Source organism: Pithys albifrons, chromosome 5 (assembly GCF_047495875.1).
Source record: "Pithys albifrons albifrons isolate INPA30051 chromosome 5, PitAlb_v1, whole genome shotgun sequence".
In the NCBI taxonomy this organism is placed as follows: domain Eukaryota; kingdom Metazoa; phylum Chordata; class Aves; order Passeriformes; family Thamnophilidae; genus Pithys; species Pithys albifrons.
In genome coordinates, this window is record NC_092462.1 from 29,218,256 (window position 1) to 29,240,927 (window position 22,672).

Here is a 22,672-nt window from a genome sequence, read left to right on the forward strand (position 1 = left end):
GGGGCACACACGGAATGGGGCGGGGCGGCTCACCGGCCAATGGGCTTCGGCGGAACCGGCGCGCGCGCGTCACAGGGGTGCGTCTCGCCGGTGGGTCACGCGGGCGCCGCGCTCCCCCTTCCCGGAAGCGGCTCCCACTTCCGCGCGGCGGTTTCACTCCCCAGCGCGCGCCCCTTCGCACCGCGCGGCTCGCGGGACGGCCGGCGCCATGGCCGGGATCAAAGGTGGGAGCGGGAGCGGGATCGGGAACGGGAACGGGTACGGGCACGCGCGCCGCCGCTGTGCCGGGCGGGGCCGAGCCGAGCCGAGCCGCGCGCTTGGTCGCGTGTCGCGATGGGTGCGTTGAGTGCCGTGTCGTGTCCTTCCTTCATCGGCGATTCGCCTCTGTTGTCGTTGTAGCCTTGATCAGCCTGTCCTTCGGGGGAGCGGTCGGACTGATGTTCCTGATGCTCGGATGTGCCCTGCCCCAATACAAGTAACGTGCACCGGCTTCCTATTCTTTGTGTCTCTTTTTGTGAGTCAGTAACCTCAGCCTGGTTTGGATTCCGTAATTAAGAATCACAGGATCGTTGGGGATGAAAGGCACATCTGGGGATCATCTAGTCCAACCCACCTGCCAAAGCAATTGTGGATTGAGACGTTCTGTCTGTGCAGGAGGGGTCTTGGGGTTTGTCTTTTTTTTTTTTTTTTTTTTGCTTCAGCAGATTAGAGTGGGGAAAAAAAAGACCATCCAGGATTTAATTCACCCTAAATGTAGTGACAACAAAAGTCAAATTACCAGACCTGGCTGCAAACTGCTAAAAAGAGTGTACTGCCCTGCCACGTCCCAGCTGTGGTCTGTGGCTGACAAGCAAATAGGAACTTCTGAGGTGGGCAGCAAGTGTGTGCTATCCAGGGAAGCATTTGCATTTTCTCTGGCTTCGTAGTGGTAGTTGGGCTGTTGGTTATTTTCAGGTGGACCTTTGGCTGTGTCCCACGCTGGTATAGTTGCCGTTTCCACCTGTACTTTGGGTACTCCGATGCTTATCTCTTAGTTCTCAGGAGGTACAAAGTAGCAGACCAAAAGTTCAGGTAGCTTGGCCTGTGGCTTTGACTTTACAAGTGAATCCTAACTTTATAGAAATCCTTTTAAATTTACTTATTTAATGTTAAATAAATATCAGACATCCTGTTGATAGACCTGTTACTGGTTCTGAATTGCAGTTCTCTCCATATATGACTAGAATTCTCATGCCAGCTTTCTTTTGTTACAAAGGCAGTGCTGTGACACAAACCCTTGGGAAGGAGATCACTGTGCAATAATATTTTATGTGAAACTGTGAACCTGCATTTGCCTGAGAGATCTAGTCTGGTGAGCTGCAAGCAAAAACAATGGTTGCCAAAATGATGGTGTAGTTTTTGTAGGTGTCGTCTGGTAAAAAGTCTTTGTTCCCTGTGGTGGCTGAGTATTGTCTGAGAAAAATGCTCTGTCCCACGTGTGCACTGAAAGCCTATGGACAAAGTGGTGTAAGGGCTCTGCAAAGGTGTCTCTGCAATTCTTAAGTACAGCTGACAGGATAAACTTTGGAGTTAAGTTCATCTTGTGAGAATGGCGTTAGATTTAGGCTTCCTTAGTGAAGTCTTGCTTTATGAATATTCTGTTAGTGAGCTCTACTGCAGCTGAGGTCAGCCAAAGCCTCTCACAAACATGGTCTGTTGGATTAATGTTGACTTGTTCCAAAGGAAAGGATTTGCTTTCTCTGGGCTTGTCTGTCTTTCCTGAAAGTGGATGCTGGATGGGGAAAATGCCTTGCATTGATTTTAGAAAAGACAGGAAGCAAATCAAGATAACTTAAATTTTTCTTCTCCTTTCTTTTTCAGCCAGTACTGGCCACTGTTTGTTCTGTTTTTTTACATCCTTTCTCCTATCCCATACTGCATAGCAAGAAGATTAGTAGATGATACAGATGCTACAAGTAATGCCTGCAAGGAGCTAGCGATATTCCTTACAACAGGCATTGTGGTCTCAGCATTTGGCCTACCGGTAGTGTTTGCAAGAGCACAACTGGTTAGTAATATTTCAACCTGTGATTGTTTTTCTTTTCCTTAGAAAACTTTGTTCTTTATGCTTTTTTTTTTTTGCTGAAGCTCTATGCACTAAACATCTCTTATAATTGCATACTTAAGATGCTTGCAGTGGAAATAGAGTAAGAGTTCTTTTGGCAAGAAAAACTAATAGAGAAGTGGGAGCATGGCAGAACATGGTGATTGCCAATTGCTCATGGAATAAACCCTAAAAGCCTGTATGCAATGCAGAGAAAATGAGATAGAAAACTTGATAGAGAAGTAACTAAATATAACATGTAAAGAATACTTCAAAGGCAATTTGTGGAATAGTTGGGCTAAAGTAGCATGAATAAACAACACAAAAAAAAACCAAACCAAAAAAAAGGCAATGCCTCTTTCGCACTGTAAATTATATTGGTGTTACTTTTTTAAACTTCTGAGTTTTCATTACATCTTTTCCAGTATATGGCTTTTCACTAAAATACTTTAAAAGTTCGCCCTGTCCACGTGAATTTCAGGAAGCACTACCAAGTCAAAAAACATGGAGTGCACTTTCATAAATGGCTTTAGGCAAAAACAGCTCAGGTGGTCAGTTTGAATGCCTTTGAATGATTCACTCTCCCTGAAAAATAGCTGCCTCCATTTTTGTTGGTGGCATATCTGCTGGTGTTTTGAAGACTTTAAATGTCTATTTAAAAACGTCTTACAGCGTGGTTGTCAACTATAGCTGGGCTGCAGATGTGTTTCATGCTGTTGCCTAGCCATACTTTACACACCAAAATAGCTGTGTCTGCTAGCCAGTGTTTTGAGTACAGCTAGAAAAACAATTCTAGTGCTTGGCTGGCTGTGAATTGGTCAAGTAATTTGGGGTAAACCCAGCCTTCTTGGTGTAACCAGAATTAATGACATATCACCTTCTTGCATCATGGACATGTTACTGAACTTTGTCCAAAATTGTCCAGTAAGATGTTGCCTTTTGTCTTGTCAGTATTCAGTTGAAAATGTGTCTAACTAAATTCCCCTTGTTCACAGATTTACTGGGGTGCATGTGCACTTGTTCTGACGGGGAATACAGTCATCTTTGCCACAATCCTAGGATTTTTCTTGGTCTTTGGCAGCAATGACGACTTCAGCTGGCAGCAGTGGTGAAAGGAAGATAAGAGAACTATCACAGGCATCTTGTCATGCAGTGGCCATCCATACAAATGAGAGAATGGGCAATAAAGAGAAGTAGCGTAGCAAGCCTCTTGAGTATTTTAGATGTTCCTTTTCACATTGTTCGTTCTCAGTGTACTACTGTTGCTGACAGGGTTTATATGTTTTTTTGAAGTGGAGACATTATTGATTTCATTTTTACCTATGGTATGTTTTCAGGTGCTCTCTTGGTTTAAAATTGTCATCCTTCTGCCCAGTGTTTTATGTGAAGCTTTAAATCAGGAACAAGAACATTTAAATGTGGTTTCAACTAGTTGGGATTTTTGGTTGGGTTTTTGTTTGTTTTTTATTTAAGCTGAACATTAATACTATGTTTCAATTTTATTTTGTTTTTAATACCAGGATTAAATTATATACAAGATGAATGGAGGTAAGAGATTGTCCACCACCATTGTCAATTACCAAATCAACAGGTTGTTGCTGTGTTTTAGCAGAGACAAGGTGGGGTGGAGAGTACCGGTTGCAGATTTTCTTCTGCCCATACCTCATACCAGGTGATGAATGTTGATAGCCTTCATTTCAGGAGAAGGCTGAGGAGCAGGTAGAGTTATTTGAGAGAAAAGTCCTAAATTTTAACACCGCTAGCACTTTTACCTGCTCTGTAATCGATTCTGTGGATGTGACATTCAAATAGTCTGTAAATGTATCGATGCTGACATACAAAACTAAAGTGTATTGTAGGGGAAGGGAAAATGATGTTTAAATTCCATTTTTTTAAAAAGATATCTTTTGAACTCTTTCTATTTATAAGTATTGTATGGTTTTGAACTTTTGTGTCAACTTTTTACCAAAAAGATGGTAAAATGTTAATTTATGAAACTACTGGTCTATGTTAATTTGAAGCATATACAAAGCTATTTCCTCCTTTCCCTTTTTAATTTATTTTATATGTAGTAGATATATATATAAAACAAAACAGCTTTTAAAATGTAGATTAAAACTTTGTGTTAAATTTGCCTAAGAATGATTTCTCCCCTCCCCCTTTTTTTTCCTCCTCACAATGCAGTTGAGGCATAACTTCTTCAGAAGTCATTGGCTGAACTGATTTCACTTGACTGTTTTTAAGTTCTTATGCACTATTGGTTAATAAGATTTAATGTTATGTCTGTAATGGTAGCTTGTGTTCTGTAAGATTGCACATGTAGCTTCAAATATTTAAGACAAGTTTTATGCATACCTCTCAATTGTCTGGATTTTTCATTTGAAGAAATCTGCTATCAGACATTCCATCATGAAGAGTTGATGAGTACCACTTAACGAGGTTTGACTGTTAACAAGTGCAGTGATGAACTTGACCAAACACACTTCTAAACTGTATTTTTCAATTCTTTAAAAAAAAGTCTAGGAATCTTAACCATGCATACTTAAAAGCTGTCAACTGCTTAGGTTCTGCTAACAGTATGAAAAGGCACAGAATTGCAGGTCTTGATCATAGAATTTGTGTGCAGGTGCCAAGTATAGAGCTTGAATATATATATATTCATATATGTATATGAATATATGTAAAGTTTGATAGTAGCTACTTGCATGATGTGCTCAAGGAACTGCTACCAGCAGGTGAGGGCAGCAGGGGTGTTACTACCTGCACCTGCTGCTTTGTCAATGTCCTCTGTGTAAAACAAGTTCAATTTTGTCTGTTCTGGTAGAGGAACAGTTGGTGCCAGGGCTCTAGTGCAGAAGCCAGTCCACAGCAGGTGGTGTTTCAGCCAGAAGGAAGTGGTTCACCAAGGCTGCCTGCGATGATGGCACCAGGAGCTGCGTGAGGGCTTTTGGGTCACATTTCATCCCTTAGTTCATCCCCTCTGCACTCACACCCCCAGTACAACGGAGGCTGCAGAAAATCTTCCAGACCAGCCAGTGGCTAAAGTTACAGTCCTTTGCAGTCCTTGCAAATGAGGAATGCTAAGGACTTGTACAAATCTGAATCTCTTACTGACTCCTTTTTCGTGGTCAGGAGCTGTTTTCTCCTTCATTCCCGAAGCTTGCTTCTCCATGTGATGCTACTCCCTGGGTCACTGGCCGTGAAGTGACTGTGTATGTATTGGTGGTGCATCTTTTGTTTGTTACTTGCATTACAGCAGTACCTTCTTTGTTTGCACAAGTACATGCAGTGTTGCTCTGATTTATGAGCTAGACACTTGAGAGGTATGATTCTTCCATATAATATGCACTGAGTTAGTGTTACCATCCTTCTAGAGGGAGAAAGTTTGAGCGGTAAGAATTTTAAATAGCAATCTTGAGTTCTGTATGTTTAATCAAAAATACTCTAATAAAAGGAGTATTTTGTTTAAAGTATTAATTGGTGGGTTTTTTTCATTTCTTTAATGTGGTTGTCATTCCTGTGGCAGTGATGACGCCAGATTGCTCACTAGTCCTTCAGAGTGAGTATTTGTGTAATTTATCTGTGTCTTGGTTTGAGATAAGCAACTGCCAACCCCCCCAAGCACAGAGAGAAAAGTCTCCCTCCTAACACCAGGGAAAGGGAGGAAAAGAGAGGGGAAAGAAAAAAAACACTTCAAACTGCATTTATACTAAATCTACATATATTTTTCACAGAAAGAAAGAGACAATTAGAAGAGAGTACAAATACACACTCACACAAATCTGCAACAAGTTCCCCACCTCAACTTCTTAACGAACACACAAATTCTACTGTCCTAACTACACATTACTTAAGAAGAAGCTTATTCCCCAGGGAGACAAACCCAAGCAGAAAGGAGAGACCCAGAACAACACATTTTACTTTCCTGAGGTACCCTGTGAGCCAGTGGTGGGCCTGGTCCTCTCCATCCCCCCTGGGACAGCATCGTGCGTCCTCCCAAGAGGAGGGCTGAGAAGCGACTGCCTTTACCACTCCCACACTGGTTCCTACTTTCCTGGAGATGATGTCATAATGTGGTATGGAATACAAAATTACTGGCTACAAGAGGTCAGCTGTCAGCTCAGCCCAGCTCAAGTCAGCTGACAGCTTCGGCCCAGTCCAAACTCCAGAGCCCAAATCTAGGCCCACCTAGGTGAACCCATAACAATCTGGGACTGCTCCACAAAGAGAGGCTTGAGTGTCCAGTGCTGTCCTAATTGCACTGAGCTGGCTTTGCCAGTTGTATCACATACCTGCAGTTTTGTCTCGAGTTTATGCTTGAAGGCCAAATCCTGATATGTTGGTATTATTCAAAGTAATGGCACCTTTAGCCTCTGATGTATTTATATCTTTACAAGTTTTATTTAAAAAAAACCAGCCCCTGTGATGTAATAATTGGTGACATTTCTGAAATTTGAAAACTGATGCCAGTCTTTTAGCAGCAAAAGTAATGGGAATTGGTGGAATTCTTCTGGGATGAGCCATTGCTCCCTTCCCTCTCCCCACACACACTCATTTTGCTAATATCTGTTGATTTTGTCTTCCATTTGTTTATTCTGAGAGGGGAAGAAAGTTGGTTAAAATATTAACTGCATCTCTCAAGTCAAAACATGGGAAAGGAGTAGGGTAATTTGGCAATAACTAAGGTGCTACAGCTGCAGTTTTTTCATGAAATCAAAATAAATCATAGAAAATGCTGAGTTGAAATGGACCAACAAGGATCAAGTCCAACCCTTAGCCCTGCACAGGACCATCCCCAAGAGTTACACCGTATTCCAAGTGCTTCTTGAACTCTGTCAGGCTTGGTGCTGTGACTGACCATTTCCCTGGGGAGCTCTGTTCCAGTGCTCAGCTACCCTCTGGGTGAAGAACCTTTTTCTAATACCCAGCGTAAACCTTGCCTGACACAACTTCAGGCTATTCCCTCGGGTCCTGTCAGGGGTCACCACAGAGAAGAGATCAGTGCCTGCCCCTCCCCTTCCACTCACAAGGAAGTTGTAACTCCGATGAGGTCTCCCCTCAGTCTCCTCCAGGCTGAACAGACCAAGTGCCCTCAGCTGCTCCTCATTCAGCTTCCCCTCAAGGCTCTTCATCACTTGCATTGCCCTCCTCTGGACGCTCTCCAAGAGCTTCATATCTTTCTTGTGGCACCCAAAACTGCATACAATATTCCAGGTGAGGCCGCCCCAGTGCAGAGCAGAGCAGGACAATCCCCTCTCTTGCCCAGCTGGCGATGCTGTGCCTGATGCCCCCCAGGACACAGTTGGCCCTCCTGGCTGCCAGGGCACTGCTGACTCTCATTCAGCTTGCACTGACCAGGACCCCCAGGTCCCTTTCCCTGGCACTGCTTTCCAGCATCTCATTCCCCAGTCTGTGCAAACATCCAGGGCTGCCCCATCACAGGTGCAGAATCCGGCACCTGCCCTTGCTGAACTTCATATTCGCAGTGGTGCACGGACGAGTAAAAAGTTGATGCGCAACGAACATCAATACAGCGCATCAGCTCAGCGGGAGAATTCCCGCCGTTCCCAGCGCCTGGCGCTCTGCGGGAAGGGGGCGGGAAGAGGACGGGAAGGGGGCGGGAAGAGGACGGGAAGGGGGTGGGATGAGGACAGGAAAGAGGGGGGAAGCGGGCGGGATGAGGGCGGGGAAGGGGGCGGGACGAGGACGGGGAAGGAAGCGGGACGAGGGCGGGGAAGGAAGCGGGACGAGGGCGGGGCGAGGCCCGGGCAGTCAGAAGGTGCTGGCAGAAGGCGGGGCCCCCCGGCCGTTCCGGTTCCGGCGCAGCCACCGCCCCCGCGACGTGTGTCTGGTCCCGGTGCCAAGATGGCGGCGGCGGCGGGGCCGGGGGCGGCGGCGGGGCTGTGGAGCGAAGTGAACCGCTGCGGGCAGAACGGAGACTTCGCCCGCGCTCTCAAGTCCATCAATAAGAGTGAGTGCGGGCGGCAGTGACGACCCGCCCCGCGGGGCCGCGGTCTCTGCCTGGGCGAGCCTGGCGTGGTGAAGGGCGCTGCCGTGTGGCGGGGAACGCGAGGTGCCCGTCCGTAGGCTTCGTGCCGGGGGCAGGGCAGCGGGCAAAGGCCCGGCGGGTCTGATTGCAGTGGGAGAGACGAAAGGGGCAGCCGTGACCATCGGGTGCTCCTGTTCCATCACACGCGTTTCTTGCTGTGATCCAAAGCCTCGGAGCTGCTCGTGGGTTTTCCTTCCGTTTTGATTGTGGGAGGAAGGAGGGCTTTTCCCGCTGTTATGCCTATGGACTGACTGGTATGGTACCTGTAACTTGCTCGTGGCTGAGAGTCCACGTTGAGATGTGGGGGTTTTGATGGTTTGGCATCCAAAATGGGATTGCAGTATACGGCACTTTACGGTTTAAAGTTCTGTCTTTGCTGCTTGTACGGCATAGGAGCTCATCTTCACTCCTGGGAGAGGAATCATATGAAAAAAATCAGATAGCAAAACCTGTCTCTCGCTCCTAGTTCCCCCTCCCTGTCTTCCACTGGCAAAAGGTGTTAGTGTGTAAAATGCCTCCCTGTCTAGAGCCACACTGTTCTTCTGTACCAGCTGTTGTCCTTCCTGAGTATGCTTTACGTGGCACTTGGGCCTTGGCACTGTGTTCTCTGCCTGGAAGTGAAATGCCAGTTAAAGGGTTGTCCAGGTGCTTGTCCAGCCTCTTTGGTGTAGCTCTGTTCCAGGCATGTTAGCACAGTGGACACTTCACGTAGGTTCAGTATTTACACTGGATTCTTTTAACCTGATGAGGTTTGTTTCACGATCTGAACCAAAGCAAGCCATGGCAGGACTCATAGATTGGCATGACTGCTCACCAGGGTGGGTTTTTGCAGCTATAACAACACATGGCTCGTGCAAAGCCTTAGTGTGTTTGATTGCGAGTTGGATCGTTGTGTTTCCCCTCCAGTACTGCAGATCAGCAAAGACGACGTGACTGCACTTCATTGTAAAGTAGTGTGTCTTATCCAGAATGGGAACTTCAAGGAAGCCCTTGGCATAATCAATACCCACACTAAAGTGTTAACCAGGTGAGTTGAGTCTTGCTGTGCTCTACAAAATAAAACCTTAAGTCCTTAAGAAGCTGCTGCAGCATCAGTGAAGGGGACTAATAAGGCAGCAAAATAAAGCACAGGAGGTGCTCAAAGACATTTGGATTGGTCTTCTCAGCAAAACAGAGTTATTGTGGAGCTGTCTGGGTAAGGTTGAGGCAGTCTAACCTTTTGTTGTCCCTGTTGAAGGGATTGTCCCTAACGCAGTTCTCAACCACCTCCAAGTGGTGATGCTGCCTGTTGATGTGGCTGAGTGCCATAGCTGATACAAGGGAAGGGGACAGATCTCAACAGGGGTGAGGAGAGAAGGGAAGAAGCTCTTGCCAGCAGCTGGGAGCTGTTGGCTTTGCTTGGCTGTCTCACCATACTGCTCCTTGGGGTCCTTTTCTTGGCCAGTCTGAGGGTACTGCCTCAGCTCTTGGGGTGGTGCAAGCCCTTTGCACATCTCAAAATCAGGACCTTGGACATAACTCATGTTTGAGAACAAGTCAGGCTTCCCATTTGTGTCATTAAGAAGACTGATTTTTTTTTTCCTAATCAGGATGCCCTTTGTGCAACGACTAGGGTGAAAATTTCTACCCAAGAACTGCCTGGCAGCAAAATTTTTGTATTTCAGATACTGCTTTTATTAAGGAACCTCCCAGAAAATTGTGTTGAAGTATCTCTGTGACGAAATGTACCTTTGTTTATGTTCGCATCTGAATAACACATAATTATGTTATTCACCAATTCCTTATTTCATGGGACAGAAGGGCTTTAATTCAAATATTTTACCTCATTTTTTAATTCTGTGGTAAGGAGGAGGAATATTTTCTTTAAATTCAACTGGCTTCAGAGTTGTCCCTATAATTTGTTTAGCCTGAGTCTGTGTGTCTGTGTCCTGCAGAGCAGAGAAAGTGGTGGTTCTTTCTCTCTCTTGAAGTTGTCCTGCCCTGCACTGAGGGTGGTCCACTGCTTTCCTTTAATTCTGAATGTCATTAATTTATTTTCAAAGTTCCTTTATACTCAGTTGAATCAAGATCATTTTAAATCGGCAAAGAAAAGCTGATAGCAAGTGGCCCCAGGCACAAACCAAAGGACTCACTAATTAATTTTCCTTGGGCTTAAGTGGTAAGTCGGGGGTAGGTGAAACTCAGCATTCAAGGCTCTGCTTGTTTCAGAATGCTTCCCTGCTGGTGTGAGCTTGCTTTGAAGCCAATTTTATGTTAGCACTAGCAAACCTTTTTGGTGCGATTCTGCTGCACTGATATTTCAGAATAGGTTAACGTTACCTTTGTCCTTATGTGGGACTGTAAGAGGGACTGTATCTTATACCTTTTCCTTCCTCTTTCTGTGTGGGAAATTGTCTTTACAAGTTTGCAGTAGCAACCTTTTGTTGTAATGATACAACTTCTCTTTAAGAAGGAGTCAAGGAGTGAAGTTTGGTGGTGTTCTACCTTTTAAGCATTTGATTAGCATCATCAGTAGGAGACCAGGAGTGGAGGAAATTTGGAATGCTGTGTGTCTGGAAATGCCATTAAAAAGGAACCTCTTTTTTTTTTGAGGTGAAGTTTTGATACGCTTTCTCTGTCGAACACAAAGTGGATTTAAGATATTTTCAGTGCTCAACAGATATGTAATGCAGTAATCTGGGATCATGTGTTTGGATTTTTGGTTATGTAGCAGTCTGTGACTAATTAGGGCTAATTAAACAAGTGTGCTTATGTGGGTGAACGCTTTTGAATGAAAACTGCAGTGCATGCTCTCAGTTTTTGTCTTGTCCTTGCAGTGACATTATTGCCTTTGAGAAGGCCTACTGTGAATACAGGTTGAATCGTATAGAAAGTGCTCTCAAGACCATTCAGAGTGCCAGTCAGCAGACAGACAAACTGAAGGAGCTTTATGGACAAGTGGTAATTACAAGCTTTTCTTCTTGGTGGGAATTTCATGTGCTGGATGCCTTGTCTCTCCTCTAATGAGGGGCAAGTATGGGGACAGAGAATTTCCTTCTTGAAGGTAAGGATAGGTACAGTTCCAACTGCTCGAACGTCTGTGAAGCTTCAGTTGCCTATTGCTGGAGGCAGAGTCATCATTTTATCCCAACTAAACCAAAGCAATGTATTTGTGACTCCCACTCCCTTCCTGGGTCTGGCCTGGTATTAGCAATATGGCTGAGGATGGAAGGGATCTGATGGAATTTGTTTGTGTTTGAGCCATCTGTCCAGGAATGGTTTGTGGGATCTGATGTCTCAGGCATTAAAAGTGAAGCCGAAAGGAAATTACATTTTTTCTCTCATTTCTCCCCGGTTGATTAGGACAGTTTTGCAAAGAATTGGCTATCTTCTCTTAGCTGCATGAAAGACCATTCATTTAATTTCTTTCTTAGAGAGGCGATCTAATTTGGAAGAAGGCTGTTTGAGGACAAAACTGTGTAAACTGCTGCTTTTAAAGAAGCTGTTTTAGGAGTAAGAGCTCTATCATTTTTGTGCAGGTATCTGGTGTCATTGCTTGAGTCCTTGCAAATGTAATTCATATAGTTTGCCCTTAAAGGTAGATGCAAATACTAGTAATGTTGAGCTTAAAACATATGATGCTCTGCTGCCCCTGTCCATGGGGAGGGAGGAAGGAGGCTGTAGTTACCAATATGCACAGGAAAATAAAGTTCTGCAGGTTAATCCCTTCCCTTTCTCAGTTGTACAGACTGGAGCGTTATGATGACTGTCTGGCTGCATACAGGGATCTCATCCGGAACTCCCAGGATGAGTATGAGGAAGAGAGAAAAACCAACCTCTCTGCTGTTGTGGCAGCACAAAGCACATGGGAGAAGGTGGTGCCAGTAAGTGAGTATGTGTGTCTGTGTGTGTAAGAGTGAGAGCCAAGAAATGAAAGATATGGAGTTGTAGATACTGAACAGGACAGAAATGTGTTCCTGTCTCTTAATGAATTCTGGGTGTATTGAAGATCACCTAGTGACTTTTCCTGTATGGAGTTGCACTTCACCTTTGATCTGCAGGAGATGTGTACTAGTTATTGTGACAGCAGAGCAGGAAGTAGATCTTTCTGAGCCTGCATTAGGCAGAATACCTGTGGTGACGAGCACTTCTCTCTCTCATTACCTTCTTGTCCAGGATAAAAGCTAACTCTTTGGATCACCCAGTCATGTGTGGGAAGGTTTTTGTTAATGAACAGTGCAGATTGTAATGTTCACATTTGTTTAGAAATCTTTGTCCTTCGAGATGTGCAAAGCATGTTCAACTTTCTGTTCAGTGCTGTGGATCCACTTTCTAACTCTCCAGAGCAGCAGTTCTTACCTGCCCTCTTGCAGCAGTCTAAGCAGTCCCCAGGTTCAGGCTGGAGTTTTGTTGCTGCCTTGTCAGTTACCTCTGACTTTGTGCAGTGTCGGGGAAGATCCTTTGTGCTGTGACTTACTTGCCAGGTGTGTGCTCTGTTAAAACTGCCTCTTAAATTTATTTTGCAACAATTAGGTTGACTGTACATGAAAACTATAATTTGTTTCCATTGCTTGTCAAACCTCTACAGATCAGTTGGTGTTTATTGAACATTACATTTGCTTTTCATTCTAGGAGGATTTGGGCCTTCGAGAAGCTACCTACGAGCTGTGTTATAACAGTGCATGTGCATTAATTGGGCAAGGAAAGTTGAACGAAGCAATGAAAAAATTACAGAAAGCAGAAGGTAAAAACATGGTGAGGTGAGAGGGAAGCTTTGTGTGACAGGAGTAGTTACTTGCTTTCTGTGGACAAATCAGAGGAAATGAGATTTTGAGAATTCAAAAACTGGCCAGCAGCAGGATTTGTTGTAAGTTTCTGACAGAACTGGTGTTTTTGTAGGAGTGTTCTCTGCAACATCTTTCCAGAGCCATGCAGCATGTACTATTTCCTGGCTCTTACAGCTTCCTGATTTGTGTTCAATAACTTTGTGCAGTTTTTTGAAGCAGGAAGTAGATGTGATTGTAATCTGTTCTCATAAACATGAGATGTCTCATCTGTTCTAACTCCTGATTTTGTTAATATGAGTATATATTTAAATATATGCTCTAAAAATTGAAAATACTTCATGGTATGCATTAGATATGAAATAGTATAAGCCTATAAATTAGATTTTTTGCAAAGAGGATTTTTTTTTCTATGGGGTGGAAGAGGTTTTTCCTGTCTTAAAGAAAAGGCTGTGGTAAGAACTAGAAAGGACTAGTTTCTGTCTGATCTAGTTGCTCTTGCAGATAAATAGGCCAGTTCTGTCCCAGTTTCGATGAAGAATAACAGGTCTCCCATACAGCTGATAAGCATGTGTAATTTCAGTTTCTGTGCTTTGATAGTTGTCCTTTGGAGAGCAAACAAGTGATGTTGTGGTGAGGTATATGAGAAAGTTAAGTGACTAGCATGGATACTGAAAAATAACAGAATTTCTGTCCCATAAAGGGTAATGTAATCTCAATATTGCAGGCTTGCAGCACTTAAAATAACTCCCAAGATGGTGCATGGTTATAGCTGAGTGATCCCTGTGGAAAAGATTAGGAGTTAGGTTTAAGGAAATTTGCTCAGGAGAGAAACTGAGCGTGTGACTGCTCTCAGAAGTCAGCTCTGGGAGGGACAGTATCTTCTGTGCCTCATATTTCTTCTGCATTGTCTAGTCTTCTCCCTCATGCTCAGTCCCATCCATCATCAAATTTGCAGTCTGCTGTGTCCTTGTAGGCTGCAGAAGTTTCAGGGACATGTGGAAAAGGTTATCTATTCTCCCATGCTTCTAGCCTTTTTTTTCCCGCTAAAGCCTTCTAAATTTTGTTTCTCCATTTGTTTTTCCTTCTAGAGCTGTGCCGCCAGTCACTGTCAGAAGACTCTGTAAGTTTTTGTTGTTGTTCTGGAGAGTTTTTGCTTTGCACCAGCATGAATGAAGGTGCAGTCACAAAATGCAGTGCAGAGAGCGAGAGGAGAGCCAGTGCTGCTCTGCTGGTAACAGCTTGTGAGGCTGGGGCAGCAATCATGGCTGTTGCAGAAGGGTAGGAAACACTGCAAACTGTTTGTGGCTGTGCTCCTTGCAGAGTTGCCTGTGCTGGTGCAGGTAGGATGGGTACAGATTGTCTGAAACCTTCCTGTGACCTATCTCTGCTATGGATGAACATGCTGAGTGGATGGTGAAAAACAGGAAATTTGTAATCAGTCACTGGTTTGAGCAGAGGGGCAGATTCAGTGCACAAGTTAAGGATATTTTCAGATTTTCATAGGAGTAGGTGAAGCTTTCTTTTCTTCTGGTTTAACCTACATATGCTTCTGTTTGTGCTGTGGCTACAACCTTCATCTGTAGTAGCTAAGGTACTTCACTGCTAATACTGCCCAAGAATGTTCACAGACATTTGCCAGCAGACAAAAGCCAGGGGAAGAGAGGTGAGATGGCAGCTTTTTTACTTTTTACTTTGATTTTTCTTCAGGATGTGACAGAAGAAGACATTGAAGCAGAACTGGCTATTATTCATGGTCAGATGGCTTATATCATGCAACTGCAGGGTCGTACAGAGGATGCTTTACAGCTCTACAATCAAATAATCAAATTGAAGTAAGTTGGTTTTTTTCCTTAAACAAATGCTCAACTTCCCATCTGTAGAGAGACCACTGTTTAGTAATAGTATGCTTTCTGCTTTTCTTATCTGCAGGCCAACAGATGTAGGACTCCTTGCTGTCATTGCAAATAACATCATCACAATTAACAAGGTACAGAATTACCTTGCTGCTTTCAATGTGATTACTCAGCTTGCTTCTCTGCTTCTGTGGACAGAAGGGAGATAACCAGGAAAGACTTTTTCCTGAACAGTAGTTAAGTTGCAGACCCAGGGACCTTTCCTTCTTCTTCAAGGAATATAGTGAAATCTCATGATGTGCAATTTCCCTAGGACCAAAATGTCTTTGATTCAAAGAAAAAGGTGAAGCTGACCAATGCAGAAGGTGTTGAGCATAAACTCTCCAAGAAACAGCTCCAGGCGATTGAATTCAACAAAGCTTTGCTGGCAATGTACACTAACCAGGTAGGGGAAACTGATCGGCAGCAAGTAGCTACAGATTTACTCCACAAGAGTTTGACTGGGCAAAATGGAGATGCAGCTGTTATGTGTCAGAAGATAAGACCACTTGGTTTAGGTACATAAGTGATCAGAATAAAGTCATCTCTAAAAGCACAGCTGCCTTACTGTTTAGTGTCTTGAGTATTGCTGTAGGGAGAACTGTGTGGAGATGACTAGAAGACAAAAGGCATGTGAGGGCTCTGAGATGCATGTGAAGTGCAACTACGACTTGTTCTCGGTTCTGTGTACTCACTTTAGGGAAGTCATGACTAGCATCTCTTCTTGGATACTGCTGGTATGTTAGATGCTTGCAAAGGTTGAGGTAAGTGTATTCTCTCTTCCCACTCAGGCAGATCAGTGCCGCAAGCTGTCAGCAAGCCTGCAGTCGCAGAGCCCTGAACATCTGCTCCCTGTGCTTATACAGGCAGCCCAGCTGTGTCGTGAGAAGCAGCATGCAAAGGCCGTGGGGCTTCTGCAGGTAAGTTAAGAGAAAGTTGGCCAAGCTCCATTTAAACTGTGCTGTTTTCCCTTAGTTTGGTTTGGTTTAAATTTCCAGGGGTATCTCACTGCTTATTTTGGTTTGGTTTAATACTATTGGAAGGCCTTAACACCCACTGAACAACGCTGCTTTTAAAGGGAAATAGTCCCCTTATATCTTTGATTTTTTAGAAAAGCAGTAGTCTTCACTGCTCTGCTTACAAGTAGTTTGCGACACCCCCCTTTTTGGGGGGAATGAGTGGCCTGGGACAGAAATTTGAAAGGGCAGTGGGTCACTGGTACACTTTGGAACGCTCCTCTGCTGTGTGCTGAAGCCTGCCTGTGCTGGAAAGCTTCCCTTGGCTCTTGTGAGCTTGCTGTGACTGAGCATGAGATATGATTCACCAAAGCAGCAGCGTGGTGCCCGCACACAAGTTGAATTGTTCTTTCTTCTGACTCTCAGGACTTTGCAGATCAGCACCCTGCCAATGCAGCTGAGATCAAGCTGACAATGGCCCAGCTAAAAATTGCTCAAGGTAACCATTGTCCTCCTTTGTTGGGAAGTGTCTGCATATGAAAATGTTAAAACGAGTGATAAGAAAAAAAGACTTTAGGGCAGTCTTTGCTGCAGTCACTGTTGTGATGGGTGTGTAGCAGAGATGCTTTCAGCTGGGTAAATATGTAAGTGGCTCTGGTAGGGTAGTGCTCATGACTTAATGTCTGAATACACAGGCTTCACAGATTGCTACCAGAGATGCCCACAGTCTTTGTGAATAATGGGTTTTTCTCTATTCTGGGGCAGGATAATCTTGGGAGAAGTGTCGGGCTTCCTAATGGTATCATTCGTGTATACAGTCAGGCAGCACTGAGTTGCGCCTGGAAGAGAAGATCCTACCTGCAAAACCTTGCTCCCGAACCCTGTGGGATGTGGCAAGGACAGAAAGGTCCATTGTGTGGAGGCTTATCCTTAACTCCTGGAATGGGGGAGATGTTCAGAGAAGGGAAAAATCATTCTGTCCTCATTTTCTGCCTTTGGCTTGAAGTTCACTGGGGGATGAAGTGCTACCATGCCACTCAGAGTGTGTTCTTACTTGTATAACTTGTAGGCAGTGTCACCAAAGCCTGCATGATCCTGAGGAGCATAGAAGAACTGCAGCACAAGCCTGGTATGGTAAGCAAAACTCAGTCTGAACTGTGTGAGGTTTTTCCCTTGCAGGACAGCTCTGCACTGCCTGCTCCTTTTTGCCTCTTTCCTGTGGTTTTCACTTGACCTGAGTACAGGGATTTTGAGCCCATCTTCCTTGTCTTGGACAAAGGTGGGATTGTAATTTGCATCAAGTGATCTGAACTTAGCTACAGAAGTACTCTGCCTGTCAGCAGGGATGCTCTCTGCCTATGTTCCCATTCCCTCGTAATCTCTGAGATCTGCATGTTGCCCGGATTTACTTGCATAACATGACTGGAGCAATTGCTTCCCTGGTATGTACTGTTGGGAAGTTTTTGAAGCAGTTTTAGGACAACAGGCCTTAAAGAGGAAGTACCATATGTTCCATCACCACAGTATCACCCCAGTCTGCATGCAAATCCACACCTCGTATCTGGGAAAGCTTGATGACCTTCATAAGTGCTCACATGCCCAGCATAAGCATCTTGAGTGGGGGCTGACACTTGTGGGTCTGTTCCAGTTCAGGTGCGAATGATCAAAGTAATTTATAGGGGCAGTCAGCAATAGCAGCACCTTGCTGGGTCATTTCTGGTTATGACTGGGATGTAAGCAAACAGATGATGTCTGTACCATCAGTGCTAGTTTCTTTTTTCATGGCCCGGGTATCCTGCCTGTCACCACAGCTGTTTTTTAGGGACAGACAGAAAGCTCACATTGACTCTGCTTTTGGGAAATCCCATCATTTAACTGCTGACTCTCTGGCTATAGAAAACTTGCATGAAGATCTGCTATATACTGCTCTTGAATGTTGGCAGGTGTCTGCATTGGTGACAATGTACAGTCATGAAGAGGATATTGACAGCGCAATCGAGGTCTTCACACAGGCTATCCAGTGGTATCAGCAATTTCAGGCAAGTCAGACTAGAGGAGGTAACATGCAAGGATCTGTCCCAGTCTTTTCCATATACTCCAACTTGGGTTTTCCTGTTGATACATAGCCCCAGCACTATCTAGTTGTGGTTATGTAGACTTGTGAGCTCCTGTTTTGTGAACATTTGTTTTATCGCTTTTACATTATTTCAGATGTATTGCAAACAGGGAGCAGCAGCTCCTGCCAGATTAGGAGAAAGGTGGCAATGGATGCCCGAATGCAGAAATCGGGACTTCTCCCTGATGAGGAAGCATGGTGGAACAGCAAGCTGCCTTGTCCCATGCAGTTCTGCTTCACATCCCAGAGGGCAAAGGCAGTCTATTGTCTGCATTACAGGATGCTAACTCAGTTCTCCTTGGCCAGGTCTCAGAGTCATTAAAGCCAGCTAGAGCTGGGCTTCATGCTGTGATAATGAGGAACTAATTATGGCTGCTGTGTCTTTCAGCCAAAGTCTCCTGTCCATTTGTCACTGATAAGGGAAGCTGCCAACTTCAAACTAAAGCATGGCAGGAAGAAGGAAGCAATCAGCGACTTGGAGGAGCTCTGGAAGTGAGTTGGGTAGTTGCTGAGCAGCAGGTCTCCTCCCAGAGTCCTCTGCAAGTTGTCTGGTGGCAGGCAATATCTGACACAATTTTGGTTGACTGGTAGCTATCCTTTAGAGTTGCTTTTGTACAGGGGCTTCAATGCAAAGTTGTATTTTGGAAGGAGGACAGAGAAATCATTTGACCTATAGTTGATGTTCACTTGAAAGCCTTAGCAGATTTGTCCTAGGGGCCTCTTGTGTGCAGTGAAGATTGCTTTGGGGACTGGGATGCACAAGTTTTTTCTCATGCTACATAAACACGGATGTTTAGGTTTTAGTTTTTATTGTGCACTTGATGGGATTTTGGGGGAAGTGACTGTTAACTTGCCTTTGCTACTGGTCTTTCATTGCCTGCTTTATGACACTGTGGAGTTGTCTGCACCTTCCTTTGTCCAGACCAGTGACGTTTGGTGATGTGCTCTGGAGGAGGCCACAGGCTGATATGCCTGTCTCCAGAGATAGCAGCTGTGCTGCAGCAGCAAGGTCTGTGTGGTGATATCAGTCTGTGGAATGAGTAACATTGGTAACTTGGTCCTCTTCTGTTTTGTTTTTTCCCCTACAAAGGCAAAACCCAAAAGATGTGCATACTCTGGCACAGCTCATCTCTGCCTATTCCCTGGTTGACCCTGAAAAAGCTAAAGTGTATCCTTTTGATGGTGGTATCACAGTAAAGAAAGAGGCATTTGGGCATTGCTCCCTTGAGTTTTCAGCTCTGTGGGGACCTCAGACTCTTTCTCACTTGAAGAAAGGCAAGGAACATCTCCATAACAGCTACATATCCAGGCCAAGTTGCCTGGAGCTACATTATTTCCCTAATTGGTTTGATTACGGTGAAATCTCAGGACCCTTTTGTCTTTGGCCTCCTTCTCTTTGAGAATTGATAACTTAAGCTTCGGTGGAACCAAAAATAGGGACACATAGTAATGCAGGACTGTGCCTGATAACATATGGCTTAGCTCTTGCTCACCCAAAATAGGGTTCACATACTGATTCTGTCACTTGAGCAGCTTTCAAGGGAAGTTGCTCCTTCTGTCCATATATTAAAGAGGAAAAAATGAGGCAGATGGCAATTAAGCAGCTCATTCCAAATTGTGAAAGAAGCTGGTGAGAGAGACAAAACTAGCTGTGTAAGCCTGTCTGGTGTCTGCATTGCTAACAGACAGAATTTATTCAAGTTGAAGTTGCCTCTTGCTGCCTTGAAAAACCCAGGTGTTTATGCTTGCTGGTTTGCATCCCTGAACTCTTCCTTTGCAGTCTTAGCAAACACTTGCCTTCCTCAGACACCCTGTCACTGAAAGTAGATGTTGATGCGCTGGAGAACTCCCATGGAGCAACCTATGTTCGGAAGAAAGCTGGGAAGCTCACTGGAGACAACCAGCAGAAGGAGCAAGGGTAAAGCGGGCTGCTGTAGCTCTGGTGCATTCTTCTTTGGGGTGGCACAAGAACCACACCTGGTGTGGTGGGGGCATAGCTCTGGAAGGCAGACTGGTAGAAAGGGAGCCTGTTGCTTAAGTGCAAGAAGTTTCATATAGCAGCAGACAAAGTTCTTAGAGATAGTAGAATAGTTTAGCTTCTTTCAGAGCTAGTTTTTAGTTGAGTTGTCTACTCTGTCCATGCTGTGTCACAGTGTCTGTTTCCCTTCTTGCTTTTCAGACAAGGGGAAGTTAAGAAGAAGAAGAAAAAAAAGAAGGGTAAGTTGCATTTCCTAGCTGTTGACACGACACAGCTCCAGAGCGCTCTCCAGATTGTTTCTTCAAATAGCCAGCCTCCAGCTCCCCAGGAGCTGAAGCCTTTTGTTAAGACTGAGTCCAGATCTTCATAACAGCTTGTTTGGATGGGGCATTTTTTCACAAGTGAGAGCAACACCCTGATAGGATGATGTTGGTTGCTGGGCTCTTTGCACTGCCTGCCTGCTGACATCCCATGCATGTCCATTGGTGATACTTCTTCAGTGAGTTGACCCTGGTCTCATTTTCTGACACTGGATGTTCTGTAGGAAAGCTGCCTAAGAACTATGACCCCAAGGTGACTCCTGACCCTGAGCGGTGGCTTCCAATGCGAGAGCGTTCCTATTATCGTGGACGGAAGAAGGGCAAGAAGAAGGAGCAAGTTGGCAAGGGGACTCAGGGTTCAACCACAGCTGGCTCCTCTGAACTGTAAGTACTCATTTTGGAAGGCTTGATGCAGGGAATCACTCCTGGGCAGCTGGGAAGGCTGGGTTTGTGCTGTTCTGCTGTGGCTCATTCCTCACACCACCTGCAGGTAGCACAAGTGAGATTGTACTTTGCTGCTTAAACCTGCTACCAGCTGCTCTCCTCAAAGATCCCTATAGGTTGCTGAAAACCAAAGTGATGTGATAGTCATGTTTGAAGGTGCTGTGGTGCAAGTAAAATTCCCCTAGCCCATTAATGTGCTTTTCCTAGCTTTAATGGTAAGATGAATTTTGCATGCTTTCTCTTAAGCTATTTGCTTTCAAGTCTTTGGCAGCTGGAGAACCATTAGCCGTGATTTGAGAAACACTGTACTTCCTTCTAAGTTGACACTGATTATTTGAGCTGGAAACAGGGATTATCATTATGTATGAAGCTTGACAGCAAGATGGTAGCTTACTAGCATGTAAGAGAAAGGACGGTGAGTTTCCACTGCCTAAGAGTGGGGGCCTGAAAGGCTTCTCATGTATTGCATGAGCTGGCACGTATCTATTCAAAAGTTAGCCTTACTTTCATTGTTGAGGACTTAAACTATTAGTGAACATCACCTTGAAGGTGATTGCCTTGTCTTCGAGATATGTTCCCGTCATCCATCAGCTCTTCCATATGTTTAAGCTTATTTAAGATCTCCTTTGCTTGAGTGACTTCCCATATGTAATGCTATCTTATGGGGCAGTTGTATTTTTCACTCTCGGCTTCCTGCATTAGTACCACATCTTGCAGGTGGTTGTGAACCCACATGGTATCTCTTTCTTCTGTCTTCCCTGCAGGGATGCCAGTAGAACTGCCAGCAGCCCACCTACCTCCCCTCGGCCCGGCAGTGCTGCAGCTGTATCGGCTACAAGCAACGTCATCCCTCCCAGGCACCAAAAACCTGCTGGTGCTGCAGCCACCAAGAAGAAGCAGCAGCAGAAGAAGAAGAAAGGGGCTAAAGGAGGGTGGTAAAAAGCAGAATGTGTAACCTCTCTCTGATGCTGGTTGCAGAATAAAGATCAAAAACAAATGTTGGTGAAAGCGTCTTGGCATCCAGATCTCTGTCCTGTCTGTCAGTGGTCTGGGGGGATATGGGCTGATACAGGTGCCATGATGTTTCTGCCCACCAAGTTCCCTTCCTCACATTAGCCCCCACCTTGACTTGGGTTGTTGCCATCAAGCTTAAATGTAGCCCCTATGAAGAAATCTGTCCATGTTGCCAAACATTTAAGAGTTGCAGGATGATCAAGTCATTCATGAAATGTAGTTTTATGCTCCTCCTGCATATGTTAGTTTAGGCCTTTAGCAGATTTATCTGATAATGCATCTGACTGTGTGATGCAAGCACTTCGTCTCATCCCAGTCAGTCATTGACCAACATGGAGTGCAGACACAAAGCATCTTGGAAAACAACATAAGGGCTAGATCATATAGGAGAAGATAGTCTGAAGAGGGATAACAAGGCTGTTGAGAGAAAGCATGGCAAAGTGTATGACAGCTGTGTCCCATTTTCTGCAAGACAGCTGCCTTACTGGGCTTGGCAAAACAAGGGAACTAGAGATGTCTGATTGTCTTGCATGCACTTCATCCTTGTTTGGGCTTGACCTTAGGTTTCCCATAGCAGAGTCTTAGACACTGGGTTTATAAAAATTCAGTGGTACAGCAGCAGGTCAGCTTAAGCTGGTGACTGGAGAGGGATGCAAACCAAAGAAATCCCCAAGCAATTTTACCTTTGAGACTTACCTGCCCTACACAGACCTTGCACATGCCTCTTGGTCAGTGGCTATTTTTGATCTGGATCTTTAACATCTTACTAAGGTATTTCTCTGTGCCCATTCAGGAAGGCTGTTAATGATTCTTACCTTGTGACGTTGCAGCTTCTGCTGATGATTGTTGTCTCCTGGTTTGTTCTTCTGGTGCACCTGCTTGCTGGCAGAACATGGGAAATTAAAAAAGCTGACTTAGGATAAACATATTAATAATGAAAACAGCAGTATGTTATCAATACTCTTCTTGTACTGAAGACAAAACAGCAATGTACCTGCTAGTAGGAAAATTACTGCTTAAGCTAACTCCATTACAGCTGAAAGAGTATCTAGGT

General features: G+C 44.7%; 2 protein-coding genes across 2 annotated transcripts; both read left to right on the forward strand.

Moving 5' to 3' along the window:
* Positions 1 to 100: 100 nt before the first annotated feature.
* Positions 101 to 5,556, forward strand: LEPROTL1 (leptin receptor overlapping transcript like 1). The gene is made up of 4 exons (XM_071556062.1): positions 101 to 224; positions 400 to 475; positions 1,861 to 2,047; positions 3,079 to 5,556. The coding sequence occupies exons 1-4, from the start codon at positions 209 to 211 to the stop codon at positions 3,193 to 3,195; spliced, it is 396 nt and encodes a 131-aa protein (XP_071412163.1). The 5' UTR covers positions 101 to 208; the 3' UTR covers positions 3,196 to 5,556.
* Positions 5,557 to 7,879: 2,323 nt separating this feature from the next.
* SRP72 (signal recognition particle 72) lies at positions 7,880 to 21,623 on the forward strand. The gene is made up of 19 exons (XM_071556063.1): positions 7,880 to 8,054; positions 9,039 to 9,159; positions 10,949 to 11,072; positions 11,852 to 11,995; positions 12,744 to 12,855; positions 13,987 to 14,018; positions 14,606 to 14,730; positions 14,828 to 14,885; positions 15,065 to 15,196; positions 15,582 to 15,710; positions 16,173 to 16,245; positions 16,816 to 16,880; positions 17,690 to 17,785; positions 18,251 to 18,354; positions 18,953 to 19,030; positions 19,643 to 19,780; positions 20,042 to 20,079; positions 20,385 to 20,544; positions 21,369 to 21,623. Exons 1-19 carry the CDS (start codon positions 7,949 to 7,951, stop codon positions 21,541 to 21,543), a joined length of 2,010 nt encoding a protein of 669 aa, XP_071412164.1. The 5' UTR covers positions 7,880 to 7,948; the 3' UTR covers positions 21,544 to 21,623.
* Positions 21,624 to 22,672: the final 1,049 nt, after the last annotated feature.